Source organism: Antechinus flavipes, chromosome 1 (genome assembly GCF_016432865.1).
Source record: "Antechinus flavipes isolate AdamAnt ecotype Samford, QLD, Australia chromosome 1, AdamAnt_v2, whole genome shotgun sequence".
In the NCBI taxonomy this organism is placed as follows: domain Eukaryota; kingdom Metazoa; phylum Chordata; class Mammalia; order Dasyuromorphia; family Dasyuridae; genus Antechinus; species Antechinus flavipes.
In genome coordinates, this window is record NC_067398.1 from 561,193,805 (window position 1) to 561,219,182 (window position 25,378).

The 25,378-nt window shown below is 35.3% G+C and overlaps 1 protein-coding gene across 1 annotated transcript in view; it reads right to left on the minus strand.

Annotated features, from left to right (window-relative positions):
• Nucleotides 1-25,378, minus strand: part of FARS2 (phenylalanyl-tRNA synthetase 2, mitochondrial) — a 631,382-nt gene that overhangs the window by 488,454 nt on the left and 117,550 nt on the right. Inside the window, exon 2 of the mRNA XM_051970739.1 lies at nucleotides 10,214-10,849. Within this exon, the coding sequence (XP_051826699.1) occupies nucleotides 10,214-10,828 (615 nt within the window). The 5' untranslated portion in view covers nucleotides 10,829-10,849. The remainder of the gene's footprint in view (nucleotides 1-10,213; nucleotides 10,850-25,378) is intronic.

Below are 25,378 nucleotides of genomic sequence, written 5' to 3' on the forward strand. Positions count from 1 at the left end.
TTGTTTTTACAAATGTTTCCATCAAAATAATTAAAATAAAACAAGGTTTGGGTGCTTAAAGTGGGATAAGCCCTCAAATATTTTGAAAATACACATTATGTGTAATGTCTTCTTTCCTAATGATGATAAGATGATCATATATTGAGATATTTCTCTCTCCATATCTCTACTTTCCACAGATTGTGTGAGATGATGGGACCTGTGCTCAAAACAGGCCAGCATCACCCTGTTTCCTGAAAGTATGAAACCAACATGCTAGGAAAAGATTTTATTTTTCCCCTCCTGCTTCCTAACAAATTTGTTTTAAAGCTTTTCAGAGCAATCCATAGATAACTTAAAAAGTTACAGCATAACCAAAATGTCAGTATGCCAGAAAAGATCCTGCAAAAATTTTCCATTTTCCTTTCCAATATGTCAAAGGAGATACTTGTCAAGAAAACTCAAGGGAAGAGTAAACAAAGAACAGTCATTGGGTAAAGGGAGGAGGATAAAAAAACAGGGAAAGAACATCATTAAGCAGAAAAAGGCTAAAGAGAGCATTATGAAGAGGGTGACAAGTTGGACACCTATCAATAAGAGAGTAATTTAAAAGATTATACACTTGGAAACCAAGAAGGAAGATAGAGCAACTAGTCTGGATTATCTGGGCAAAAAATGTTGGGATTATAGCTGGCAAACTAGCTAGAAATGGACTAAGGCTAGGGGTGGTGACATCATTTACCTATTAATCTGGGCAGAGCAGAAGCAAAAGCTATGTCACTAGCCACAAAGCTTATGAATGGCAGCCTGGGCCTGAGATGCCCAGGCCCAAGCTACAGAAAAGCAGAGCCTGGGCAGGCCAGCCCCGAGGCAACCTAGAGCTAAGTCACGGAAGCCATGGTAGTACTCGATATATTTCAATCTCTCGGGAGGCAGCATACAGTGCCAGACCTGGAGTCAGGAAAACCCTCAGACATTAACTAGCTATATGACCCTGAGCTAGAGTCTATCCACTTCTGTTTTCTCAACTATTTTGGGGATCATAATAGTATCTACAGCTGAGTTATTGTTTGAATTAAATGGGATAATATAGGCAAGCACTATATGAATGCTAGCTGTTACTGGAAAGGACCTGACAATATCTTAAGTAACAAAACCACAAAACAATCCAGGCAAGAAGAACACACAGAACCCTAATGTATTCCTTCAAGGGGAGTTAAATTAGACAAACAGAGGGACTAGAGGTGATTTTGTCCTGTTTTGATGGTGTAAAGAGAAGGAAGAAAAATGCACACATATTCAAAGGGTTTGGTATAAAAATACATCTGATTCCACTAGGAAATGCACAAGTACAAGGAAGAGAAGAGTTGAAGAGAGACAACAGATGGGTGCAGGATAAACTATGAGCAAAAAAACAAAATCCAGCCTTGGAGACTGGACCAAAGATAAGATTAAAGGGAAGGAAAGAGTAACCACTAGAGTGCAGGGCAGGGCAAGGGGAAGAGAAGAGGGACAGGTGAAATAAATAAATAAATGCAATGAAAATACCAGTCTCTTTCTGACTGTACACCTTTTTCAACATCTTGTTCTTTGTGTTAAAAAAAAAAGGGGGGGGAAGGGAAGGGGAGAGAGGAGAGAGAGAGAGAGAGAGAGAGAGAGAGAGAGAGAGAGAGAGAGAGAGAGAGAGAGAGAGAGAGAGAGAGAGAGAGAGAGAGGATGTGCAAGAAATAAAAAAATTCAAGAAGGGTGGATGGAGGAAAATATACAATAATCAAGTCGTGAACATGAATAAAGTGGACTTACCATAAAGCAGCAGAGGACAGACTGATTAGAAAATAGATTACAACAATATATAGTTAATAAGAAAAACATTTGAAACATACAGATTTATACAGTTAAAATAAGAGGCTGATATGAAACCTTAATTGCTTTAATTGTACTCAAAAAAAGCAGTTAGCAAAGATGATCTTAGACAATGAGACAATTAAACACCGATACAACTTTGAAAGAGGAATTATGTTTTAAAAATTAGTCAATAAATCAATATTCATATTTAATAAATATGGCATCTAAAGTGCTTGACTCAGAGTCAGGAAGACATAAGTTCAAATCCAGCCTCAGACACTTATTAGTTGTGTGACCCTGGGCAAGTCACATAAATTTTCTTTGCCTCAATTTCTTCTTCTTTCAAATGGGGATAATAATAGCACTTACTTCACAGGGTTGTTGTGAAGATCAAAGATGATAATAATTCTAAAGCACTTGATAGAATGCATGGCACACAATAATATTAGCTCTTATTTTATGAACCAAATGGCTTAAAAAAATAAGTTAAAGTAGAAAAAGACAGTAAATTGTAATGGTGGGAGACTTCAATATATTTCTTTCAGATACAAACAAGTTTTAACAAAAAAATAAGCAAGAAAAAAATTAAAGAAAAGTAGATATGATAGATCTTTGCTCATTGCTCATATACTACTGAAATAGTAGTATAAACATTTCTTAGCTATGCATGTATTTGAAAAAATTACAATGTATTAGGACATTAAAAAAAACTCACAAAAATGCAGAAAAGCAAAAATATTCAATGTTATTTTTCACTGACTGCAATGTAATTTTTAAAAGGAAACTTTGAAGAAAGGATTAAGAACTATTTGGAGATATGTAATTTACGGGGTAGTTAAATAGCATGGGATAGAGTTACAACTCTGGAGTCAAGAGAACCTAAAGTCAAATCCAGTCTTAGACACTTATTGTGTGACCCTGGGCAAGTCACTTAATCGTATTTGCTCAGTTTCCTCATGTGTAAAATGAGCTGGAGAAGGAAATGGTAAATCACTCCAGTATTTTTGCCAAGAAAATTCCAAATGAGGTAAAAAAGGAGCTAAACAACTGAAATGATGCAACAACAGTAATTTAATCCTAAAAAATTAGTGGTTCTGAGAACAAATTACAGAAACAATAGAAAATCTCCTTAAGAACTAAAAAATTAATGGTTCTGAGAACAAATTACAAAAACAATAGAAAATCTCCTTAAGAACAAGACAATAGATAAAATAAAACTGGAATACAGAAAATGAGGATCATGAGGGGAAATTTATATTTTTAAAATTAATAAATTTGGTATGCTACCAAAAAAATAGAAAGGGAAAAAATTTTAAATTCCAACTAAAAACCAAATTAGAAATTTTGAAAAGCAAAAAAGAAATTGAAAAATATTAAAGATAAAACAATGACTTGATAATAAAAATTAAGAGTTTTTTTTTAAAGTAATAAAATACATCAACAGGTAGTCTGATTAAAAAGAGAGAAGAAAACCAAATTACCAGTATTTTTAAAAAAGGAAAATGAAAAGATGAAATAAAGAAAACATCTGAAACTATTTTGTCCAATTATATGCCAATTAAAGAAATAACATTTTAAATTGATGAATATTTTAGAAATATAAAATACCAGAGAGAATAAGAAATGGATTGTTGAAATAATCCAAATTTAGAAAAAGAAAATGAATTTACAAAGAAAAACTTCCTAGGATAAAGTAGATTTATAAACATATTTTATCAAATATTCAAAGTACAATTAATTCTAATATTAAATCTGTTCTATGATTCAGATGTGGAAAAGAACATAATAAAAGACAAATATAGACCAATATCTCTAATAAGCATTGCCTCAAAAATATTAAATAAAATAAAATGTGGGAAAGAAGGGACTATGGTGCCAGCCTCTTCTATTACACACACACACACACACACACACACACACACACACATATTTTAAACTGAGGCAACTGGGATTAAGTAACTTGCCCAGGGTCACTAAGCTAGGAAGTGTTAAGTGTCTGAGATCAAATCTGAACTCAGGTCCTCCTAACTTCAGGGCTGGTGCTCTATCTACTGCACCATCTAGCTGCCCCTATATTATATCATATTATAAAACAGATGTTATGAAGAGATAACTCAATGGAATTGATAGAAACAATGCTTGAATTTACACCTTTGAGAATTCACACATTAGTTCACACATTTGAGAGATGTCAGGATTCAGGATGAGATATCCAAATTCACACCTCCCATAATCCCACTCTCAGAGGAGGAGTCAACCTTTGAGTTTATGCCTCTAAAAGAGCATAAAAACAGTTGAGCTCAGTCAGGAGAGTTCAGTTGAAAAGAATGAGAGGGGAGGATCAGTTGGAGATCGAGAAGCCACAAGTCGGAATTGAGCTGGAAGCAGAAGCTGGAAGAGCTAAAAGACAAGTTGCAAGAGCTCTTGGAACCAAGGAGGGAGAGAAGCCTCTAAGAAAGCTAACTGGGCCCAAGGAAAGAGGTAAGACTTGGAAGGAGAAAATAAACGTTTGAAATTTTATCAGCTGGCTGCATTTGGGGTGATTAGTACTCTGAACTGAAACTAAGGTTGCCTCCAGCAAACCTCCCTAAGAACTGCTCCCAGAGAAAACAATTACATTTTAGAAAAAGAAGAGAACACCACAAACAGTAATCATCAGAACTATTTGAAAAATGACAAGATTGGTCAATATCACAGCTTAGGTACATAAACAGGGGTCCTCAAACTATGGCCCGTCGGCCAGATGCAGCAGCTGAGGACGTTTATCCCCCTCACCCAGGGCTATGAAGTTTCTTTATTTAAAGGCCCACAAAACAAAGTTTTTGTTTTTACTATAGTCTGGCCCTCCAACAGTCTGAGGGACAGTGAACTGGCCCCCTATTTAAAAAGTTTTAGGACCCCTGACATAAGATATAGAAGCAAAAACTGCACCAACAAGATGGTTTAGAATCAAATACAAAAGAAATGTAAACAGGCAGTGCGAATGTAAGATGGTAAGTTTTAATTAGAGTAAAAGTATAGTATTTATTCCATTGCTTTTGGGCTGGGTAAAAAGGCATCTCTGCTTTTTTTCCAGATTGTTCCTTATAGTCCGAATCTCTGGCTAAATAAGCATTACCAAAATAACAATAAAAACAAGAAGTTAGCATTTATATAGAGCTTTAATTTATAAATGTATAAAGTGCTCTCTACATGATATCTCCTTTGATATACACAAGACTGAGAGGCAGGAGGTATTATTATTCCCATCTCACAGATGAGAAAACATAGGAACAGAGAAGTTAAATGACTTAAAATCTCATTACAGAGATAGTAGGAGAGGTCACATTTGAATTCAGATCTTGTCCTTTTTAAAGTCCAGCTCTATGCATTGTTCCACCTAGATGCTAAACTGTGGCCAGTGGGAAATTACACAGATGCATTCCAAAAATTCAATAGAAACTGACACTTTCTCTCATGAAAGACAAGGTGAACTCTTGTTAACAGATAAGATGAATGAGGGTAACAATGCTTCAAATGATACAAGATCATAGTCATGGATAAGTCTTTAGATTAAACTAAAACATCTTTAGGCTATCGGTGTATATATAAAAAGCTGTCCTCACTTTGCTGTCTCTGTGAATTTTTCAGACAGAAACCAGAAAGGACTTTTAAAGTGTAGAATTAATTTAATGGCAAGTTAATAAGTTCCATTAAAATAAAGTATTTCCTCATCACTGCTTCAGTTAATTCCCTGATATTATTCATTGCAGTCATAGAACTTCCTTCTTAACTTAAAGAGGATACAGGCAATGTGTATTTCAGGTATATAGGACAATACAAGATAGATGATGGGCAAGTATGAAAATTGTTGGAATTGCATTGTCAACAATTGCTCCCTATTCATTATCTCCAGAAATGATTTTAATTCAGGTCACCTCTAGAAATGATGATCAAGACTATCCCCAAAGAAGACCAGTCCCCTCCCATTTCATTCCCAGTAAAAAGAATTTTGGAAGAGAGTCAGTTTGGGGCTAATTCTAATTGGTTCGAATGTGATCTTTAAAGTCTAGCTTTCTGGTGATACCTATGATCAGTGCATACTAATCAACATTATACATTAGATTAGACAAGTCAGATTGGCTAAAATATGAGCTCACCCATCCTGGTGTGGGACAGATTCAAACAGGACTAGATAAGATGGAACATTTCACCTGCCCTCTTTTTTTTTTTGTACTTGAACCACTTTCAGCTTTATGTTTTTCTGGCTTCAGAATGCTGGTATATATTGTGCTACCTTTAATTCTACATTTTATAGGTGGAAATAGGTAGAAACCTTTGTTTTCCCAATGAGACAAGCAAAGCTGATAGATGTTAATGACCTGGATATTAAGAGACTTCTGACACGAAACATGGATAAAAATGTGGCTCTTTTCACCCACTAATAGCAATTGACAACTCGTCAGCAAACTATATTTCCTGGGGATCTTGATCTGTCACCTTCTATATCATACTAGTTTTCCAACATGCTTTTATTTTTATCACCAGTTATTATTCTTCAAATGTTAAAATGTCCAGCTTTCCCCAAAAGTAAGAATATTCATCTAAATGTCTCTTACATGGAAATTGTAGTACTATGCTATTGTTGTTACTATACTATTACTTTAAAAATATAATTTTAACATAAAACCATAAACCTAAAACTTGGAAGGTCAAAGAATTGTTTCTTCCTAACAAATGGGGATACAGGTTCTCTTTGAAGCTTTCCAGTAGAGTAGACCATATTACCTCTGAAATTAATCAGCACAAATTTTGTTCAGCTCTTTGTTTTTTCTAGAAAATCTAAATCTGATTCTCCAAACTTCTACCAAGTCTTCCCAGTTCTGCCATGTGGAAGCAAACATAAATCTAAACTCTCTTCCAAAGCATAGAACTCTGAGAAATTAGAGATTGATACAATAAATCTGATGAGTCTTTTCTTTTCTAATTTAAATATGAAACACTCCTTCCTCTGATGTTCATGTGACAGAGAGTTCTACTACTCTCAAAATTTGGGTTACCATGCAATGGAAAAATTACAGCTTGTCAATGTCCATCCTAAAATGTCACACAGAGGAAAAAAAGTAATCTAGATATGCTTCAACTATGGAAAATTTTAATTTTTAGCTATTCTAGAGCAAAAAGGAAAATCAACAAAAGAAAAATATTACTCACTATTCAGAATAAGTAGGAAAATGTTGATATGATTTTTAAAAATAAGTATTCATCTTTAGTTCTGTGTCTATTTCCTCTGCCAAGGAAAACAGACCTATAGATTAGAAAGGATGGAACAAAAATGAATAAAAGATAACTGGAATCCAAAGGCAGGGCATAATGGCAAACATTGGTAATTCCTACTACTTGAGGGAGACTGAGGTCAGTGGAGCACTTGAGCTTAGGAATTCTCAGATGCTATCAGGTTAAAGGCAATCATGTATTCACAAAAGTCTTGTCTCAATATGGTGTCACTAAGAGGAAGGATGGGACTACCAACCTATCTAAGGAGGAGTGAATTGGCTCTGGCCAGAAATGAAACAAATCAGTCATCAGTAGGATAGGCCCATGAGTAGCTACTGCATTTCTAACCTGGAAAAGATAGGAATACTGAGTCTCGGAGAAAAAAAAAAAAAAAAAGAATTCAAAATAGATTTTTTTTAAAAATGGTAAAGTAGCTAGCTCCTCTCTATACGTTAAAGCCCAGAGAAATTTTATTCTCAAATATGGAAAGAAGTGTGTTTTTTTTTAAAAAACCACTGTCACTGATACATAATGGAAGATAGAATTAAGTGGGAAATAATATCTTGATTTTCAAAAGAAGGAAGAGATTATGAGCTTAGGAATTCTCAGATGCTATCAGGTTAAAGGCAATCATGTATTCACAAAAGTCTTGTCTCAATATGGTGTGTCACCAACAGGAAGGATGGGACTACCAAGCTATCTAAGGAGCAGTGAATTGGCTCTGGCCAGAAATGAAACAAATCAGTCATCAGTAGGATAGGCCCATGCATAGCTACTGCATTTCTAACCTGGGAAAGATAGGAATACTGAGTCTCGGAGAAAAAAAAAAAAAAAAAAAAGAATTCAAAATAGATTTTTTTTAAAAATGGTAAAGTAGCTAGCTCCTCTCTATACGTTAAAGCCCAGAGAAATTTTATTCTCAAATATGGAAAGAAGTGTGTTTTTTTTTTTTTTAAAAAACCACTGTCACTGATACATAATGGAAGATAGAATTAAGTGGGAAATAATATCTTGATTTTCAAAAGAAGGAAGAGATTAAAGTCTACAAATAATAGGATAATCAGATTGACTTTTAACCTCTTCATGCTTTCACACTGTTTGTGAATGATCATTTCTTTTTTAAAATGTTCAGAAACCATCCCATTAATAATATATTCTAATTAAAATAAAGCTTTTGCTGTTCATTCATTTCAGTTGTATCTAATCCCATTTATAACCCCATTTGGGGTTTTCTTGGCAAAGAAACTGAAGTGGTTTACTATTTCCTTATCCAAAATTAAGTTTATGGATTTATAATATGCAGGCTCTGCCCTTTCTTCCCCCTCCTATTTCCCCATCCCCTTTTTTTTTAATAAATTAGACATTTCTTCATTTCTACTCTTGTGATACCTCTATCTAACTTAAGATTTAGTTTAAGGTTTTCTGTCCCTATTGATACATAATATAGGTTGACAGAAAGATACATCTGGAGGAGAGGTTTAGGAATAGGATAAAGGACTGCATGGAGAGATATTTACTGCCATCCTTTATTATCATCTTGCCTATTAATGAAAAAAGTACAGTAATGGTGACTAGTTAATACTGGACAGTTCATTTTTATATTGATCTTATATTTTAACAAGTAAGGAGTATAATGATAATGATTTTTTAGTCCCAGTATTTATGTTAGTTATTGAACAGTGAGGAAAGACCTTCAATAATGAATGGGAATGGGAATGATAGCTATATAATGAAATACCAGATCCTAGTCCTAGAAATCATTTATCTGTACAGAAGAGGCCGCCGTAGCTGTTTGGTGTTCTTTTGTTTTAACTGTTTTAAATGGGTTTAGATTATTCATTTCTTCCTTATAATATATTGGGATACTCTGGGAAAGCCAAAGAGTTTTGACAGTGGTCCAATGTTATAATGATGAATAGATGAAGGAAGGAAGGAAGGAAAATAAAAGCACTTACTAAGTGGTTGCTGTGTATCAAGCACATTGCTAAGAGCCAGGGGATATAGAGGAAAAATCAGGCAGTCCCTGTTCAAAGAGCTTACACTCTAATTAGAGTCAGCAACAGAAAAGAAACTCTAACTGGGAGATAAATGGAAAAGCCTGGAAGTGCTAAAGCATTGTGAGGTAAATGGCTAGGGCAGAAGAATGTTAGATTATATAAATAGTTAACATGACAGTGCTGAAGGACTACAGAACAGAGACGCAGGGCACGTGGTGAGGGCTAGGGGAACTCCACCTTAACAAAAGAAATGGAGCTGTTGACTTCTGTCTCATTCAAACTCTGTGAGCAGTCAAGTAACTCAGACAAAGGAACTGAAAGGGTTCTGGTACAGCCCTAATGGTGGGGAAGGCTCTGAAACTTCCCAATGCCAGGGAGGAAGAAATAAGGATAGAATAATAATTGCAACTACAGCAACTTCAGAGAACGTGGTAATCAAGTCCACTCCACAGAGACCCACAGAGGGGCCACACTGACAGGGGGTAGGAATGGGACTGGTGGTGTCTTGGGGGACATTTAACACACAATCTTTACCTCTCTCTCCCCCCTCCTTCTCCCCCCCTCTTCCCCCAGCCAAAAGCGAGAACAGCAGGAACCTCTTCTAAAAACTCGGTGATTCTGCTAACCACGGAGGACAACGGACAACGTGTGTTTGGGGTTCGCAGGTATCAGGACTGAATTTGAGTCAGCAATTTGAATTCTCTCACAAAGAATCAATAAGGTAAAAAGCTGGAATGGGCGTTAGGAGTCGACCAGAACGATCTCTTCACTCACATCTGACATGGAGGTGTGTGCAGTCTGCAGAGAAGGGAACTTGGCTCACCCAGGTCTTCTGAATGAATGCTATAGCGTGCAATTTCATTATACTGCCTTGGGCAAAGATGGCAGCAGGAAAGCTTCTCAGAACCGAGGGAAGAAAGAAGAAACAGAAAATGAAAAGCTCACGTTTCAGGACATTATTCTAAATGCAGCACATATTAATAAAAAAAAACTGCTGACTGACACCTAGTTTTTGCTAGGAATTACCCTCAACTGAGCTAATGGGAAGGTCAAAGGGAAAGTAACTCCCGGTCTGCGTCACAAACCTCCTGGAGGTCCGCTGTGTTGACTTCCCTCTAAGCAAGGCCCTTCCTTACCTGATGCTTGTTGAAGAGCCGGACGCCTTCCAACTGATGGAAGACCGGGTAGTGCTGGGAATCAATCTGGTCCCGCCGATAGACGTCTCCCACCACGAGGAACGCGTTGAGCCCGGCGCGGATCAGGTTCCACTGGTGGGCCGACGTGTGCGAGCGCAGCATGTGGGTGCGGTTCAGGTAGTAGTTGTCCCCCTTGTTGCGGCTCGGGTGCTCCGCCGGGATGAGGAGGCTGTCAAAGTTCTGCCAGGTGGAGACCACCGGGGAGAGCCCGTCGAAGACGGAGAAGAGCGGCGTCCCGAAGGGGCCCACGTACTGCTGATAGAAGTGGTGCTTCACCCGCTCCAGAACCAGCCACAAGGGGTGGTGCTTCCTGCTGTGCAGGTTCTTCCCCACCTTGGAGAGGATTTTTCCCGGTACGTTGCTATGGTCATCCCGAGGATAGGATTTGCCCAGCACTTCCAGGGAAGCTCCCGGAGCGCCCCCGGCCGGGAGGGCCGAAGTGATGGCTTGGGAGGCCAGGCCCCGACGGCTCCTGAAGCTGCCTCCCACCACACCCGCCAGGCACAGCCTCACAGGCCGCTGCGGTATTCTCTTACAAAGACTCCAAAAGATCATGGCGGCGACTCTTCGCAGGCTCTGGAAAGGAAACATCCAAGGTGCAGACTTAGCATTGGTCCTTGTGCAACGCAAGCCTCCATCCCACAGCTGTACCCCGGGGGGAGCACCAAAAAATATGCAATAAGCAGGTCGTATTGGCCCCGCAACACTGAAACCACCGGGAAACATTTTCACACGTGCGCTGTTTGCCTCTACGATCACGTCCCTGCTACTTCCATGAAGGCAACAACTGCTTGCTTTTTTTTTCTTTGCATTCTCAGTACCTACTACAAAATTTGAGATATGAAAAGAGCTTAATAAATGCTTGCTAGTTAATCGATTCTTTTCACAGAAGTTTCCTTTTTCCACTTTATAATATACTTAATGGCCTTCAATGGGAAAACAACTGTAAGCTAAAAAAATCTCCTTTAATTTTTCACCTTTCTCTGGTGATAGATAGATGCTTACCTAATAGGACTTAGGAAAACTTCCATACGTTGATAGTTAATACCTCGTTTATAAGAGAGACCCTGTGCTTTAGTGAGACAAGACTATTTTAAAAAGCCCAAACTTTCTAAGTATACATATAGAAAACAAATTGAAAGGGAATAGCCTTATTCTTTAAAAGTTACCATTTATTTTTGAAATGTAATCAGCACAGATTTTATGGTTTTATACATTGTAAGAATCTCTTAAGATTCTTATTAAATTTAGAAACATAAACATATAGTAAGCGTGATAATCTTTTAAAAAGTGGTGTTGATAAATACTCCACATCTGGGCATGTTACTTCTTATTAATGTTCTACACTTTTTTTTAAAAGAAAGAATGGCATAACCACTCATTAAGTGTTTATTTAATAAATGCTTGTTGCTTATTGACTGGTACTACAGAAAGAAAACTGGCTTCAGAATCAAAGCACTCAAGGTTGAATCCAGGATCTAATATTTACTAATTTTAAAAATTTGGGAAAACTTCTTCATTTTGAGGGGGTTTCAGTTCCCTGATGTATAAAATGAAAAGAGTGAACTCTAAGTCTCCTTCTTCAAGACCAAATGAAGAAACTGCAAAAACATGGCTGCAATGTTATTTTTCTATATCATGAAATGATGCTTCCTATAATTTACATTTTTTTAATATAAGATATAGAAATCTGAAGATGAGGTACTTATTTCTGTTTAGTGTTAAAGAAAAAAAAGGAGGGGGTGAGGGGAGGAACAAGACACAAGTTCCAAAAATACTGATTGATAAGGAAAAACAATGCAAGACAGCTGTTACCTATTTATAATAATGAAAATCTTTTCCCTCCTAGCTGTACATACCATCATTTAAATTTAAACCTTCCACTGTCATTATGACATATCATCAATTAAAAGAGAGATTTTTAAAATGCTATCCTTCAAAATACTCATTCAATTAAATTGCATTACATATGCATACTGTACTAGGAGATGGGGATAAGAAATAAAAACAGAAAACATTGTCCTCCATTTGAGAATAAAAATTTGGTATCTTAGAGAAAACGGTGATGAAGAAGATTAAATTAATAATAATACAATCTTAAATTTAGTCTTAGACTGCTACTTTTTAAGGTCTTCTTGTTCTTGGGCTTTATCCAGAGTTCTGTAGATTGGTCTCTAAGGTTTGGGTAACAATGCTCTCTTTTGGTCCTCTTTTTTGAGAAAGTCCTACCTTCTCAGGATAGGGCATTAAATTGTGTTTCACAGAACCCAGGATTAGCCAGGGAGCTTATTGAGTACAAAAGAGAATAAGTAGGCATTTCATATTTTTGCAAAAGTCACTGAATTTTTGCATACTTTGACCTAAAGTAAGGATATTATCTATCTAGTTCATGTCTCTTCTGTATTAAAATTTGGCTGTCACCCTACATTAATAGATTTGTTCCCAAGTACAACAAAAACTTCCCTCCAAAGTTATCAATAACCTTTTTTTTTTTTTGCCAAATTTAATGGTCTCATCCTTCTCATCTGTCAGCTACATTTGACACTGATGACAACCCTCTCCTCCTGGGGTTGAGTAATAATGCTCTCTTTTGATTTTCCTTTTCCCCAACTTACCATTCCTTCTCTATTTCCTCTGCCAGGTCACCATCTGTAACATGACCTTTAACTCTGAATGTTTCCCCAAGGTTCTGTTTTGAGTCTTTGCTTCACCTGCTATGTTTTTTCCACAAGCTCATTAGTTCCCATGAGTTTAACTACCATCTCTATACAAATAACTCTCAGATCTCTATATCTAGCCCCAGTTTTCCCACTGAGCTGCACCCACATATTATCAATTGTGTAACAGACATTTCAAATTAGAGACATCTTTGAAACTCAACATACATAAAACCGAGTTTGTTATCCCACACCCACTGCTAAAACCATCCACCTTCTAAACTTTTATATGTTTGTCAAAGGCCATCTTTTCAGTATTTTAGAGACTACTAAGCATAGCATTATCCTACCTAGATAACTTATCTCCTGCTATCACCTATCCTATCTTAGCATTGTGCACTGTGTATTTGTATTTTGTATTTTTATAGGGTTGGAATTATACCAATTAGTATATTTTACACAATTATAACTGAATGTTGTGAATTTAAATGCATATGACCACTTCATAGGATTCATGATTCAAACTAATTGGGATTTAGTTGTGCAAAAATATCTTTTTTTCTTTTCTTTCTTTCTTTCTTTTTTTTTAAATCACATCTGAGATTCTGGTATATATATATACAGTATCAATCATGTCCTTTATCTTCCTGTCTTAAAGAATTAAAAGTCATTCACCAAATTTTATGGACTTAAATTCCTGGGGTACATCATTGTAACTAAATGAAATGTTAATTCTTGTTTAATGTATAAAATCTTAAGGGAGTCAAGGTATTGTGGGAACATTATACTTTTCAGTTTTTAGTTTGTTTGGTTTTTTTAAACATGAGTTAATTTTTAAAAGACCAAACTATCACTCTTTGCAGATGATATGATGGTATACCTAGAGAACCCCAGAGATTCTACTAAAAAGCTATTAGAAATAATTCATAATTTTAGCAAAGTAGCAGGATACAAAATAAATCCCCATAAATCCTCAGCATTTTTATACATCACCAACAAAAGCCAACAGCAAAAGATACAAAGAGAAATTCCATTCAAAATAACTGTTGATAGCATAAAATATTTGGGAATCTATCTACCAAAGGAAAGTCAGGAATTATATGAGCAAAATTACAAAAAAGTTTCCACACAAATAAAGTCAGACTTAAATAATTGGAAAAATATTAAGTGCTCTTAGATAGGCCGAGCGAATATAATAAAGATGACAATACTCCCTAAACTAATCTATTTATTTAGTGCTATACCAATCAGACTTCCAAGAAAATTTATTAATGATCTAGAAAAAATAACAACAAAATTCATATGGAACAATCAAAAGTCAAGAATCTCAAGGGAATTAATGAAAAAAAAAATCAAATGAAGGTAGCCTAGTTGTACCTGATTTAAAATTATATTATAAAGCAGCAGTCACCAAAACCATTTGGTATTGGCTAGGAAATAGATTAGTTGATCAGTGGAAAAGGTTAGGCTCACAAGACAGAATAGTCAACTATAGCAATCTAGTGTTTGACAAACCCAAAGATCCTAACTTTTGGGATAAGAATTCATTATTTGATAAAAAAACTGCTGGGATAACTGAAAATTAGTATGGCAGAAATTAGGCATGGACCCACATTTAACACCATATACCAAGATAAGATCAAAATGGGTCCATGACCTAGGCATAAAGAACGAGATTATATGTTTGTGGCAGCCCTGTTTGTAGTGGCTAGAAGCTGGAAAATGAAAGGATGTCCATCAATTGGAGAATGGTTGAGTAAATTGTGGTATATGAATGTTATGGAATATTATTGTTCTGTAAGGAATGACCAGCGGGATGAATACAGAGAGGATTGGCGAGACTTACATGAACTTATGCTAAGTGAAATGAGCAGAAACAGGAGATCATTATATACCTCAACAACGATACTATTTGAGGATGTATTCTGATGGAAGTGGATCTCTTCGATAAAGAGAGCTTTAATTGACCAAATATGGACAGAAGCAGCTACACTCAAAGAAAGAACACTGGGAAATGAATATAAACTGCTTGCATTTTTGTTTTTTTTTCCCGGGTTATTTATACCTTCTGAATTCAATTCTCCCTGTGCAACAAGAAAACTGTTTAGCTCTGCACACATATATTGTATCTAGGATATACTGTAACCTATTCAACATGTAAAGGACTGCTTGCCATCTGGGGGAGGGGGTGGAGGGAGGGAGGGGAAAAATCAGAACAGAAGTGAATGCAAGAGATAATGCTGTAAAAAAAAATTACCCTGGCATGGGTTCTATCAATAAAAAGTTATTAAAAAAAAAAAAAAGAACGAGATTATAAATAATTTAGAGGAACATAGGATAGTTTATCTCTCAGACTTGTGGAGGAGAAAGAAATTTGTGACCAAAGATGAACTAGAGACCATTACTGATCACAAAAGAGAAAATTTTGATTATATCAAATTAAAAAACCTTTGTAATTACAAACTAATGCAAACAAAACTAATGCAAACAAGATTAGAAGGGAAGCAACAAACTGGGAAAACATCTTCACAGTTAAAGGTTCTGATAAAGGTCTCATTTCCAAAATAGATAGAGAACTGACTCAAATTTATAAGAAATCAAGCCATTCTCCAATTGATAAATGGTCAAAGGATATGAACAGACAATTTTCAGATGATGAAATTGAAACTATTACCACTCATATGAAAGAGTGTTCCAAATCACTATTGATCAGAGAAATGCAAATTAAGACAACTCTGAGATACCACTACACACCTGTCAGATTGGCTAAGATGACAGGAAAAAATAATGATGAATGTTGGAGGGGATGCGGGAAAACTGGGACACTGATGCATTGTTGGTGGAGTTGTGAACGAATCCAACATTCTAGAGAGCAATTTGGAATTATGCCCAAAAAGTTATCAAACTGTGCATACCCTTTGATCCAGCAGTGCTACTACTGAGCTTATACCCCCCAAAGAGATACTAAAGAAGGGGAAGGGACCCACATGTGCAAAAATGTTTGTGGCAGCCCTGTTTGTAGTGGCTAGAAACTGGAAAATGAATGGATGCCCATCAATTGGAGAATGGCTGGGTAAATTGTGGTATATGAATGTTATGGAATATTATTGCTCTGTAAGGAATGACCAGCAGGATGAATACAGAGAGGCTTGGAGAGACCTACATGGACTGATGCTAAGTGAGATGAGCAGAACCAGGAGATCATTATACACTTCGACAACGATATTGTATGAGGATGTATTCTGATGGAAGTGGATTTCTATGACAAAGAGACTTAACTAAGTTTCAATGGATAAATGATGGACAGAAACAGCTACACCCAAAGAAAGGACACTGGGAAATGAATGTGAACTATTTGCATTTTTGTTTTTCTTCCTGGGTTATCTATACCTTCTGAATCCAATTCTCCCTGTGCAACAAGAGAACTGTTCGGTTCTGCAAACATATATTGTATCTAGGATATACTGCAACATATCTAACATATATAGGACTGCTTGTCATCTAGGAGAGGGGGTGGAAGGAGGGAGGGGAAAAATCGGAACAGAAGCGAGTGCAAGGGATAATGTTGTAAAAAAAATTACCCTGGCATGGATTCTGTCAATATAAAGTTATTATAAAATAAAATAAAATATATAATAAAAAAAATTTAAAAGACCTTTTCACAGTAACAGCTAAGAATGCAAATTAGAAAACAGATTTGTAAATTTGGAACTTTTAAGAAAAATCTGATTCCGTTAGCCAGTCACATCCCTCTGTCATGATTCTCACAGCACTGCTTTTAAGAAAAAGATTTTATTGTATCTAGGATATACTGCAACATATCCAACATATAAAGGACTGCTTGCCATCTAGGGGAGGGGGTGGAGGGAGGGAGGGGAAAAAAATCGGAACAGAAATGAGTGTCAATATAATGTAATTATTAAATAAAAAATTAAAAAAAAAAAAAAGAAAAAGATTCATTATAATCCACAAAGAAATCTTACTTCAAGATGCAAGAACCCTTTAAATTTGCTGCAGTCATCAAAAAAGACAGATATGACTGATGATGAAATTTAAATAATGTCATCAATTCACTATGTTTAATTAGTACTTGTTGAACTGACTTGACTATTAAGAAGTGATGTTCAATCAATTTTTCACCAATTAAATGACATCCTTGAAAACAGGGACTATGCATAACATTGAGAAAAACAAAAGGGGAAAAAAAAGGGCAGAAAAAACCCAGTTCCAGCTATTAAAGATTTCATGATTTAATGGGGAAGACAAAATGGAAATAACTATATACAAACAAGATACAACCAAGATAATTGGAGATAATTTTACAGAGAAGGTTCTGTCCTTAAGGGGGAACCTCTAGGAACTCAAAACAAACTACTTTTATCATCTAACTACCACACCACAAAGGACATCCCTTTATGATATCCATAGTTAACAATATCATTAGCAACCATTTTTCCATTTAGTGAAGACACAACCATTAGTTTCACAACACTGTTCAACAGCACCATTAAATTATATTTTATGCAATTAGTTAGGATTGTAGTTTTTCAAGGTGATTTTTGCACATGTGCTACCATTTTAGGAGGATGGCTTTAGAACACATTGATAAGATTTAAAATACTTTTAAAAACTATAAGCTTTTCCATTATGACACCAAAGCAGTATTTCATCTTTTGCCAATTAAAAAATAATGTGCATCAATTGCTCTATTACACTTCTAGAACTGCTTTTCTGCTTACTTAAATAATTTGGTTTATCTTCATTCAATGTGTCAATAGATTTCCCTTCATTAAAACCTAACCATGAAGAACAAATCAACATTGTTATTTGTTACATTACTACTAGCCTGTATTATATTGCTATGTGCTATTGTAAATTATTTTTGACAGTTGGTACTTTTATAGACACCCAAAAGCCCTATACCAGATTCTGAATCCTTTAATGATCAATGTGGGATCAGGGAGAGCTTTCATTTTTTGCATCCTTTGAGAAACTATATTCTAATCACTTATACTTTTCATAGCAAGTGAAATGAAAACTTATTATTTATTTTATTCTAGAAAATGTGCTTTAACATGGGCTGATCAGGACCCCTGGATAATCAAGATTGGCAATCTTAACCTATTTTTGAGAATATCATTAGATGGAATGTTTGAAATCTTTGAAAAGGAACCACAGAGATCTGAACTAAGAATCAAAGTCTGTTCCCACTGGTCATTCATTACTCATGTTGCTGCGTGTATAAGACCTGCTAGTAGCATTATCTTCTTCTAAATTCTAAACTAAGAAGTCTGATATTTTTATTACTAACAGCACAATGATAATAAATGTTCTCCTTAATTTGTCTTACTTTAACAATGAGCTAATTCACATTTTTTTAAACTAAAAGGGGATATCAACTTTATTGATTTCAAGTGTAAAGCTGTAGGCTTATTATGATATTTCACTAGCGTATTTGCACCAAAGATTACAGACTGCAATGGGAATTCCCAAAGTGACAACTTGAATAGGTCAAAAGACTTTCTAGATTAATTAAGGAGTAAACGAGAAAACAAATAGTAAAACAGTAATATAGTACTAGGGACTCACCCTACAAGCAAACACAGCCTTTCTATTCATTTCTATAATATTAACATTACACATTTTAGTACTTATCACAGATACAGCAATTCATACTTTAAGAGAGTCATGTGATTAAATTAAAAGACAAAGCCACTTTTTTGGACATAATGGAATATGGCTAAGGACAACCAGGACACCCTATGTGTATATTCACCCAAATATTAAATCAAAGCTTCCACTTTTTAAAAATCTGATTATAAAGATTCATTCACATCATTTTTGTCAGTCTCTTCCAGACCTAGCCACACAGTCCAGTCATTATCATATGTTCCACATAAAAATCAATACAAAGCATAGGAAGAGAGTGGATCCTAGAACCAAAGGGCTATGGTTTAAATCTTGACTCTGATTACTTATTTTTCAATATTATTGTATTTTTCCAAAGACATACATAGATGGTTTTCAATATTCATCCTTGCAAAATATTGTGTTCTAAATTTTTCTCCCTTATCCCCTCCCTCCCACTTCCCAAGACAGCAATGTGATAAAACATGTGCAATTTTTCTAAACATATTTTCATATTCATCATGATGCACAAGAAAAATCACATCAAAAGGGAAGAAAAACACAAGAAAGAAAAAAAAAAAGCAAGCAAACAAACACAACACAAAAAAGTAAAAATACTACACTTTGTTCCACATATAGCCTCTATAGTTCTCTCTCTGGATGCCAGTGGCACTTTCCATCACAACTCTGATTATTTATTAATTATATTACCTTTGATAAATAACTTTTCCTCCTGAATGTCATCTGTAAAGGTCACTAGACCTACTCTGTAAGGGAATTCTAAGACATTGAGAAGGAATCATGTAGGCCATGGTACTAGACTGGTCCTGTTCACCTGACTCACAAATGGAAAATAACAGACCTTTAATGCAAGCCTTCCTAACAACTATGCTGGGGTTCCTGATGCCTTTTGTTGAGGCAGCTCCAGTGTGAGACATGTACTACATACTCAGAGTGAACTCTATAAATGTATTCATTGACGGTCTCATTTTGTCAGAATTGTCTCTGAAATAAATTGCCACTGGCTTAGTGTCAACTAAAACTGTCTCCCCAACTACACTGTTCTGTGTTGGTTGTCACCGTAGTAGTAGATGGGGTGTTTAAATATGCATGTGTACCCACATACATCTCGAGAGAAAGTTACTCTCATCGTTAGTTAGTAGTAATTCACAAGTCTCAGCTATACATTTATTCCCCTTCCAAATGCACATGCTGGGTTACACAAAGTTCAAAGCTGTTCAGGATATAGGTGTTTGTGGCACAGGGACTAACCTTTTCTCTCAGTTTCCGCCTCCACAGATATTTGAACGCACTTATAAAATCGGTTAAGTCAGATGTATGCAACTGTTTAGTCCCTTTATTGCTCATCCTTCATTTCCCAGGCTGCTTTTTGCTTTCCTTCCTGCCCCCAAAGTATATTTAAATTTTTTTATCCTTATTCACATAATTCTTTATCCTTTTGGTCTGTTTTCATTTCCCCAACTCTGACCCAATCAAAATGCAACTGCTGCTTTCTATAAGAGCCACTCTCCCTTCAACAGATACTGTATGTACTGGTAGAAAGTGTGCAAAAAGTCTATGAGTATACTAATATATTCTGATTATTCTATGGCCTTCTATTGAGTATATATGAAGATTACTTTTGCTCTTACCTTATTGCTGAGTAAATTTTTCATATTTACTTTTCAATGGTATAATTGTGAATGATTTTGGGTGCAAAGGCAGCACTCTAGTGATAGCAAATATACTATAGCATATATATAATGTACATATATATATATATATATATATATATATATATATATATATATATATATATATATATATAAAAAATCTAGCAAGATACACTAGCAAGTAACAAGAGTACACCACACTAAGTAGAGTAAGTGCTAGGACCCTTCATTTTGCTTTTAACTACATGATCCCTCATGACAATCACCCCAATGTACCACAGCAGGTGCAGCCCTAGTCCAGGGAGAAAAGAACTGGAAGTTGGTTATGTTACTTATTCATTGATTTGGACATACCTCTTTGCTATATTTTTTGTTTATCTGTCTAGTTGCAATAATAAGCTAGATATTTTGAGGCTGGTGAATTTTAATGCTTAAAACATATAGCTAGTTTTCTGTTGTTTTTCAGTCTTGTCCAACTCTCAGACTCCATTTGGAGTTTTCTTGGCAATGGTACAGGAGTGGTTTGCCATTTCCTTCCCCAACACATTTTACAGATGAGGAAACTAAGATAAACAGGGTGAAGTGCCTCACGCAGGGTCACACAGCTAGTGTCTGGGACCAGATTTGAACTCAGACTCACCTGACTACAAACTGGGAGGGTCTATCCACTGCACCACCTGGCAGCCCCTAGTTAATTAGCTTCATAAACAACAAATCCCTCTTCCTTAGCACAATGAGCATTTTCCTCCCTCAATAATTTACACAAATTTCAGTTTCACCGTGAAAAAAATCATAAAATACAAACATAAGCATTAACTATGAAAGTGAAAGACATGAAGAGGAGACTGGCAATAAGGGCAGGAGACTTGAGATCATGTCCCAGCTGCTCCAGAACTAGCCTGTGAGGTCTTGCACTAATCATGCAAACCCTCAAGGCTTCTCAACTTTCACATCTATAAATGTGTATGGAGCAGATGCAACTGTCTAGTGATGATGCAGAATAGAAATGTGGGATAACTACAAGATTTTAAGAGAAAACAATTTAAGAAGTATCAGAAAGGGAGAATAAAAATATTTTAGATGTGAAAAAGAAAGTACAACTGTCTCGGAGAAAATAGATATTCAGAAAACATGAAGATTAATGCAAGTGGAAGAGCTTTAGGGGACAGCCAAAGAAGTAGTATATTAATGAAACCAGCTACAAAAGACTTGGAAACTTGGATCAGACCAAGTAGAATTTTTGTAGACAGACTAAAAGAACCTAGAGAGGAGAAATTTGATTTCTTTTAACTTAATAGCAATAATAACTAGAATTTATGTAGGACCTTTAAGTTTTACAAAGTACTTCACAAATATCATCTCATATTATCCTCACAGCTCTGGAGTCAAGTGCTATTATTATGCTTATTTAAGAAATGGAGAAACTGAAATGGTAAAATGATATGCCCAGAGTCATAGTGTCTGAGGCTAGATCTGAACTCAGGTTCTCCTGATTCTTATTTTAGCACTTTATTCACCATGATATATAATCACTCTTTAGTTGGTTTTCAGAAAAAAGTTTGGATTTGCAAACTAAGAGGTATTCACAAAGGATCTTTGCTTTTCCAGTAGCCAAGGGACCTGGAAGAAATAACTCTAAGTCAAGAATAGAAAGAAGACAGGACTAAAAAAGGGAGTACAAGGTCTTTAAGGCTGTGATGGTGAAAACTGGGGTAAAACAGAGCAAAAGCCTATAAAGAGAATGATCATTTGCAGTGAAATATATCACATTATGGTGAAGAATAAAATGAAATGAGACTGCCTGTGGAACTTCCTGCCCATAATCCCCAGGCTCTCTATCTTAGAAGAAAGGGCCTCAAGAGGTAGATCATATTTTCTATTACATTGGATCTGGGAATCAGGGCATTTATTCGATGATGGATGGAGTGACAATGATATGAAGAGACAAAAGAAGGGAACACATTGTACACTGTGATCTCAACACACTTCACAAAAGGAGTTTGAGCTTTCTTAAAGCAGCCAGTGATTGCTCACAGTGGACAGAGTGTCAGAATTGCAGCTGAGTCATCAGAGCAAGCAGGAGCCCAGACCAAAGAGCAGACTATCATTCAATTGCTCTGACCTAGCAGAGCATTCCAGCTGGTCAACAGGGACTAGAATGAACAGCAATCAGCTGGAGCTCCAACCAAGGACAATCTTGCAACTGCCCCACCCAGGAACAAAGATTTTGCAGCTCTCTTACTTGAGCTACTCCTGAAAGCTTTAGAGAATATATCGCATAATATTCAAAGAAATAAGTGATGGAACACCAGATAATAGACCAGGACCATATAAAATTACAGAAAATTAGATCCGAACACAAAATGCTAATTCAGGAGTTAAGACTACAAGTAAAATTTTTTAAAAAATTCAATTATAAATCTATAAACATAATCCTGAAAGAAGTCCAAAGAATAAAACAAAAACAAAATCTACATACCATAGTCTCAAGGTCAATTAGAATTACCAAATAGAATTATGTGATTAAAAAAAAAGAAAAGAAAAGATATAGTAAATGAAGAGAGAGCTCTAAAGAAAACAACTGAAAAAAAATAATAAAACCTCTAGAATAAGAATTCTTAAAGCTTGGGGGGTATGAGGGAAGGGGTTTCCATCAGATTGGCTAAATCTAAAAACCCCTTTTCAAAATCTTTTAAATGCATAGAATAAAATGCACAGTATTACAAAAGACGCCAATAATGTTGAACAAAATGAATAATTTTAGGACTCTGAATTAAGAACCTCTGTTCGAAAGGAAATACTTAGAAGGAAAGTTAATAGCTTACTACAAGAATTATAAAAGCTTCCTCAAAAAACAGACTCTCTGAAAATTACAATGGGTCAAAGAGAAGTTAATGATTTTATCAGACAATAAGAAATTAAAAAGAAAAATAAAAAGACTTTCTTTCTTTTTTTTTTTTTTAAGAAAAAGAAGATAGGGGCATTAGGTGGCACAGTGGACAGAGCACCAGTCCTGAAATTAGGAGTTCAAGTCTGGCCTCAGATACTTAACACTTTCTAGCTGTGGGAGACTAGGCAGGTCACTTAACCCCAGTTGCCAAAAAAAAAAAAAGAAAAGAAAAGAAAAGAAAAAGAAAAAGAAAAGAAAGGAAAATGGAGAGGGGAAAGGAGAAAGGAGAAAGGAAAGAAAGGGGAAAGAAGAGGAAAGGGGAAAGGAGAGGAAAAGGGAAAGAAGAAGAAAAGGGAAAGGAAAGGAGGGAAAAGTCTAAAAATTATTGGAATATCTGAAAGTTACAACCAAAAAAAAAAAAAAGAAAAAGAAAAAGAAAAAGAAAAAGAAAAAGAAAAAGAAAGGAAAACGGAGGGGGAAAGGAGAAAGGAGAAAGGAAAGAAAGGGGAAAGAAGAGGAAAGGGGAAAGGAGAGGAAAAGGGAAAGGAGAGGAAAAGGGAAAGAAGAAGAAAAGGGAAAGGAAAGGAGGGAAAAGTCTAAAAATTATTGGAATATCTGAAAGTTACAACCAAAAAAAAAAAATTAGATACTACATTTCAAATATCTATATTTGTAGATACTATATTAAACACTGTGCACACATTATTCAGACACACAAAAATGGCAACTCACAGGGATATCATAGCCAAAATCCGGAGCTTCTAGGTCAAAGAAAAATTAAATACAAGTTACAAAGTCACAATAAGAATCCCACAGGATTTTGACATCCCTAGAAGACAACTTAGGATGCAATATTCCAAAAAGTAAAAAACAACAGGATTACAATCAATAAGATACTAGAAGGAGCTCATTTACTATAAATTTCTTATAGAATTTAAGACATAAAAAGATGATTAGAAAATATGTAAAAGCAGTATGGAGTGTAATGCCTGTTAGATTTATGAATATAGAATTTATGGCCAAACAAGATATAGAGAGTTATTCTAGCATATAAAAAGATTATTTCAATTATATCAAATTAAAAAGTTTTACATTAAAAAAAATAATAATCAATGCAGCCAAGATTAGAAGGAAAGAAGGAAACTGGGGGGAGACAAACAGGAAAGAAGGGAAATTTACAGTAATGATAAAAATTTTATTTCTCAAATATGAAGAGAATTGAATCAAACTAATGAGAAGAGTCATTTCCAATTGATAAACAGTCGAAGGATATGAATAGGCAATGTTCATAAGAAATCAAACCTATCTATAGTCACATGGCAAAAATATTCTAAAACCCTACTAATCAGAGCTATGCCAACTAAAATAATTCTGAGGTAGCATCTGACAGCTATCAGATTGGCTAATATGACAGAAAAAGAAAATGATAAATATTGAAGGGGACAAAGAAAAATGGGGACAATAATGCACTGTTGGTGGAATCTGATCCAACCATTTGTGGAGAGCAAATGGAAATGATGCCCAAAAACTGTGCCCAACCTTTCACCCAGCAAAAAAATATTTATATCAGCTCTTTCAGTGGTAAAGAAATTGGAAATTGAGGGGATACTCCATAAACTGGGGAAAAGTTGAACAAGTTGTGCTATATGACTGTGATGGAATACTATTATGCTATAAGAAATAATGATACTTTCAGAAAAATTCTCAGAAGATTTACATGAACGGATATAAAGTGAACTGAGCAAAACCAGAAGGACACTGTATACAATAACAATATTGTAATAATGAAAAATTGTAAATGACTTACTTATTCTCAGCAGTACAATGATCAAAGATAATTTTACAAAGGACTCATAATGAAAAATAGTATCAACCTCCAGAGAAAGAATTGTTGGATACTAAATGTAAATTAAAACATATTCTTTTCTATTTTCATTATTAGTCTTGGGGGATTTGTTTTGTCTGTTTCCTTTTTTAACATAGCAAATATGGAAATGTTTTACATGACTCCAAATGTATAATCAATATCAAATCGGTTATCTTCTGCAGGGAGGGAAAAAGAGAGATAATTTGGAACTCAAATTTTTAAAAAGTAAATATAAAAAAATTTTTGTTTACATATAATTAAGAAAAATGCTAAAGAAAAGGTATAGGGTTAATTAGAGTTTTGTTTTTTTTAAAACTGAAAAGTATGTAGGATAAGGACAAGTACTAGGGTTGAAATCAAAAAGTACAATCTATAATCTTCTTTAATTCT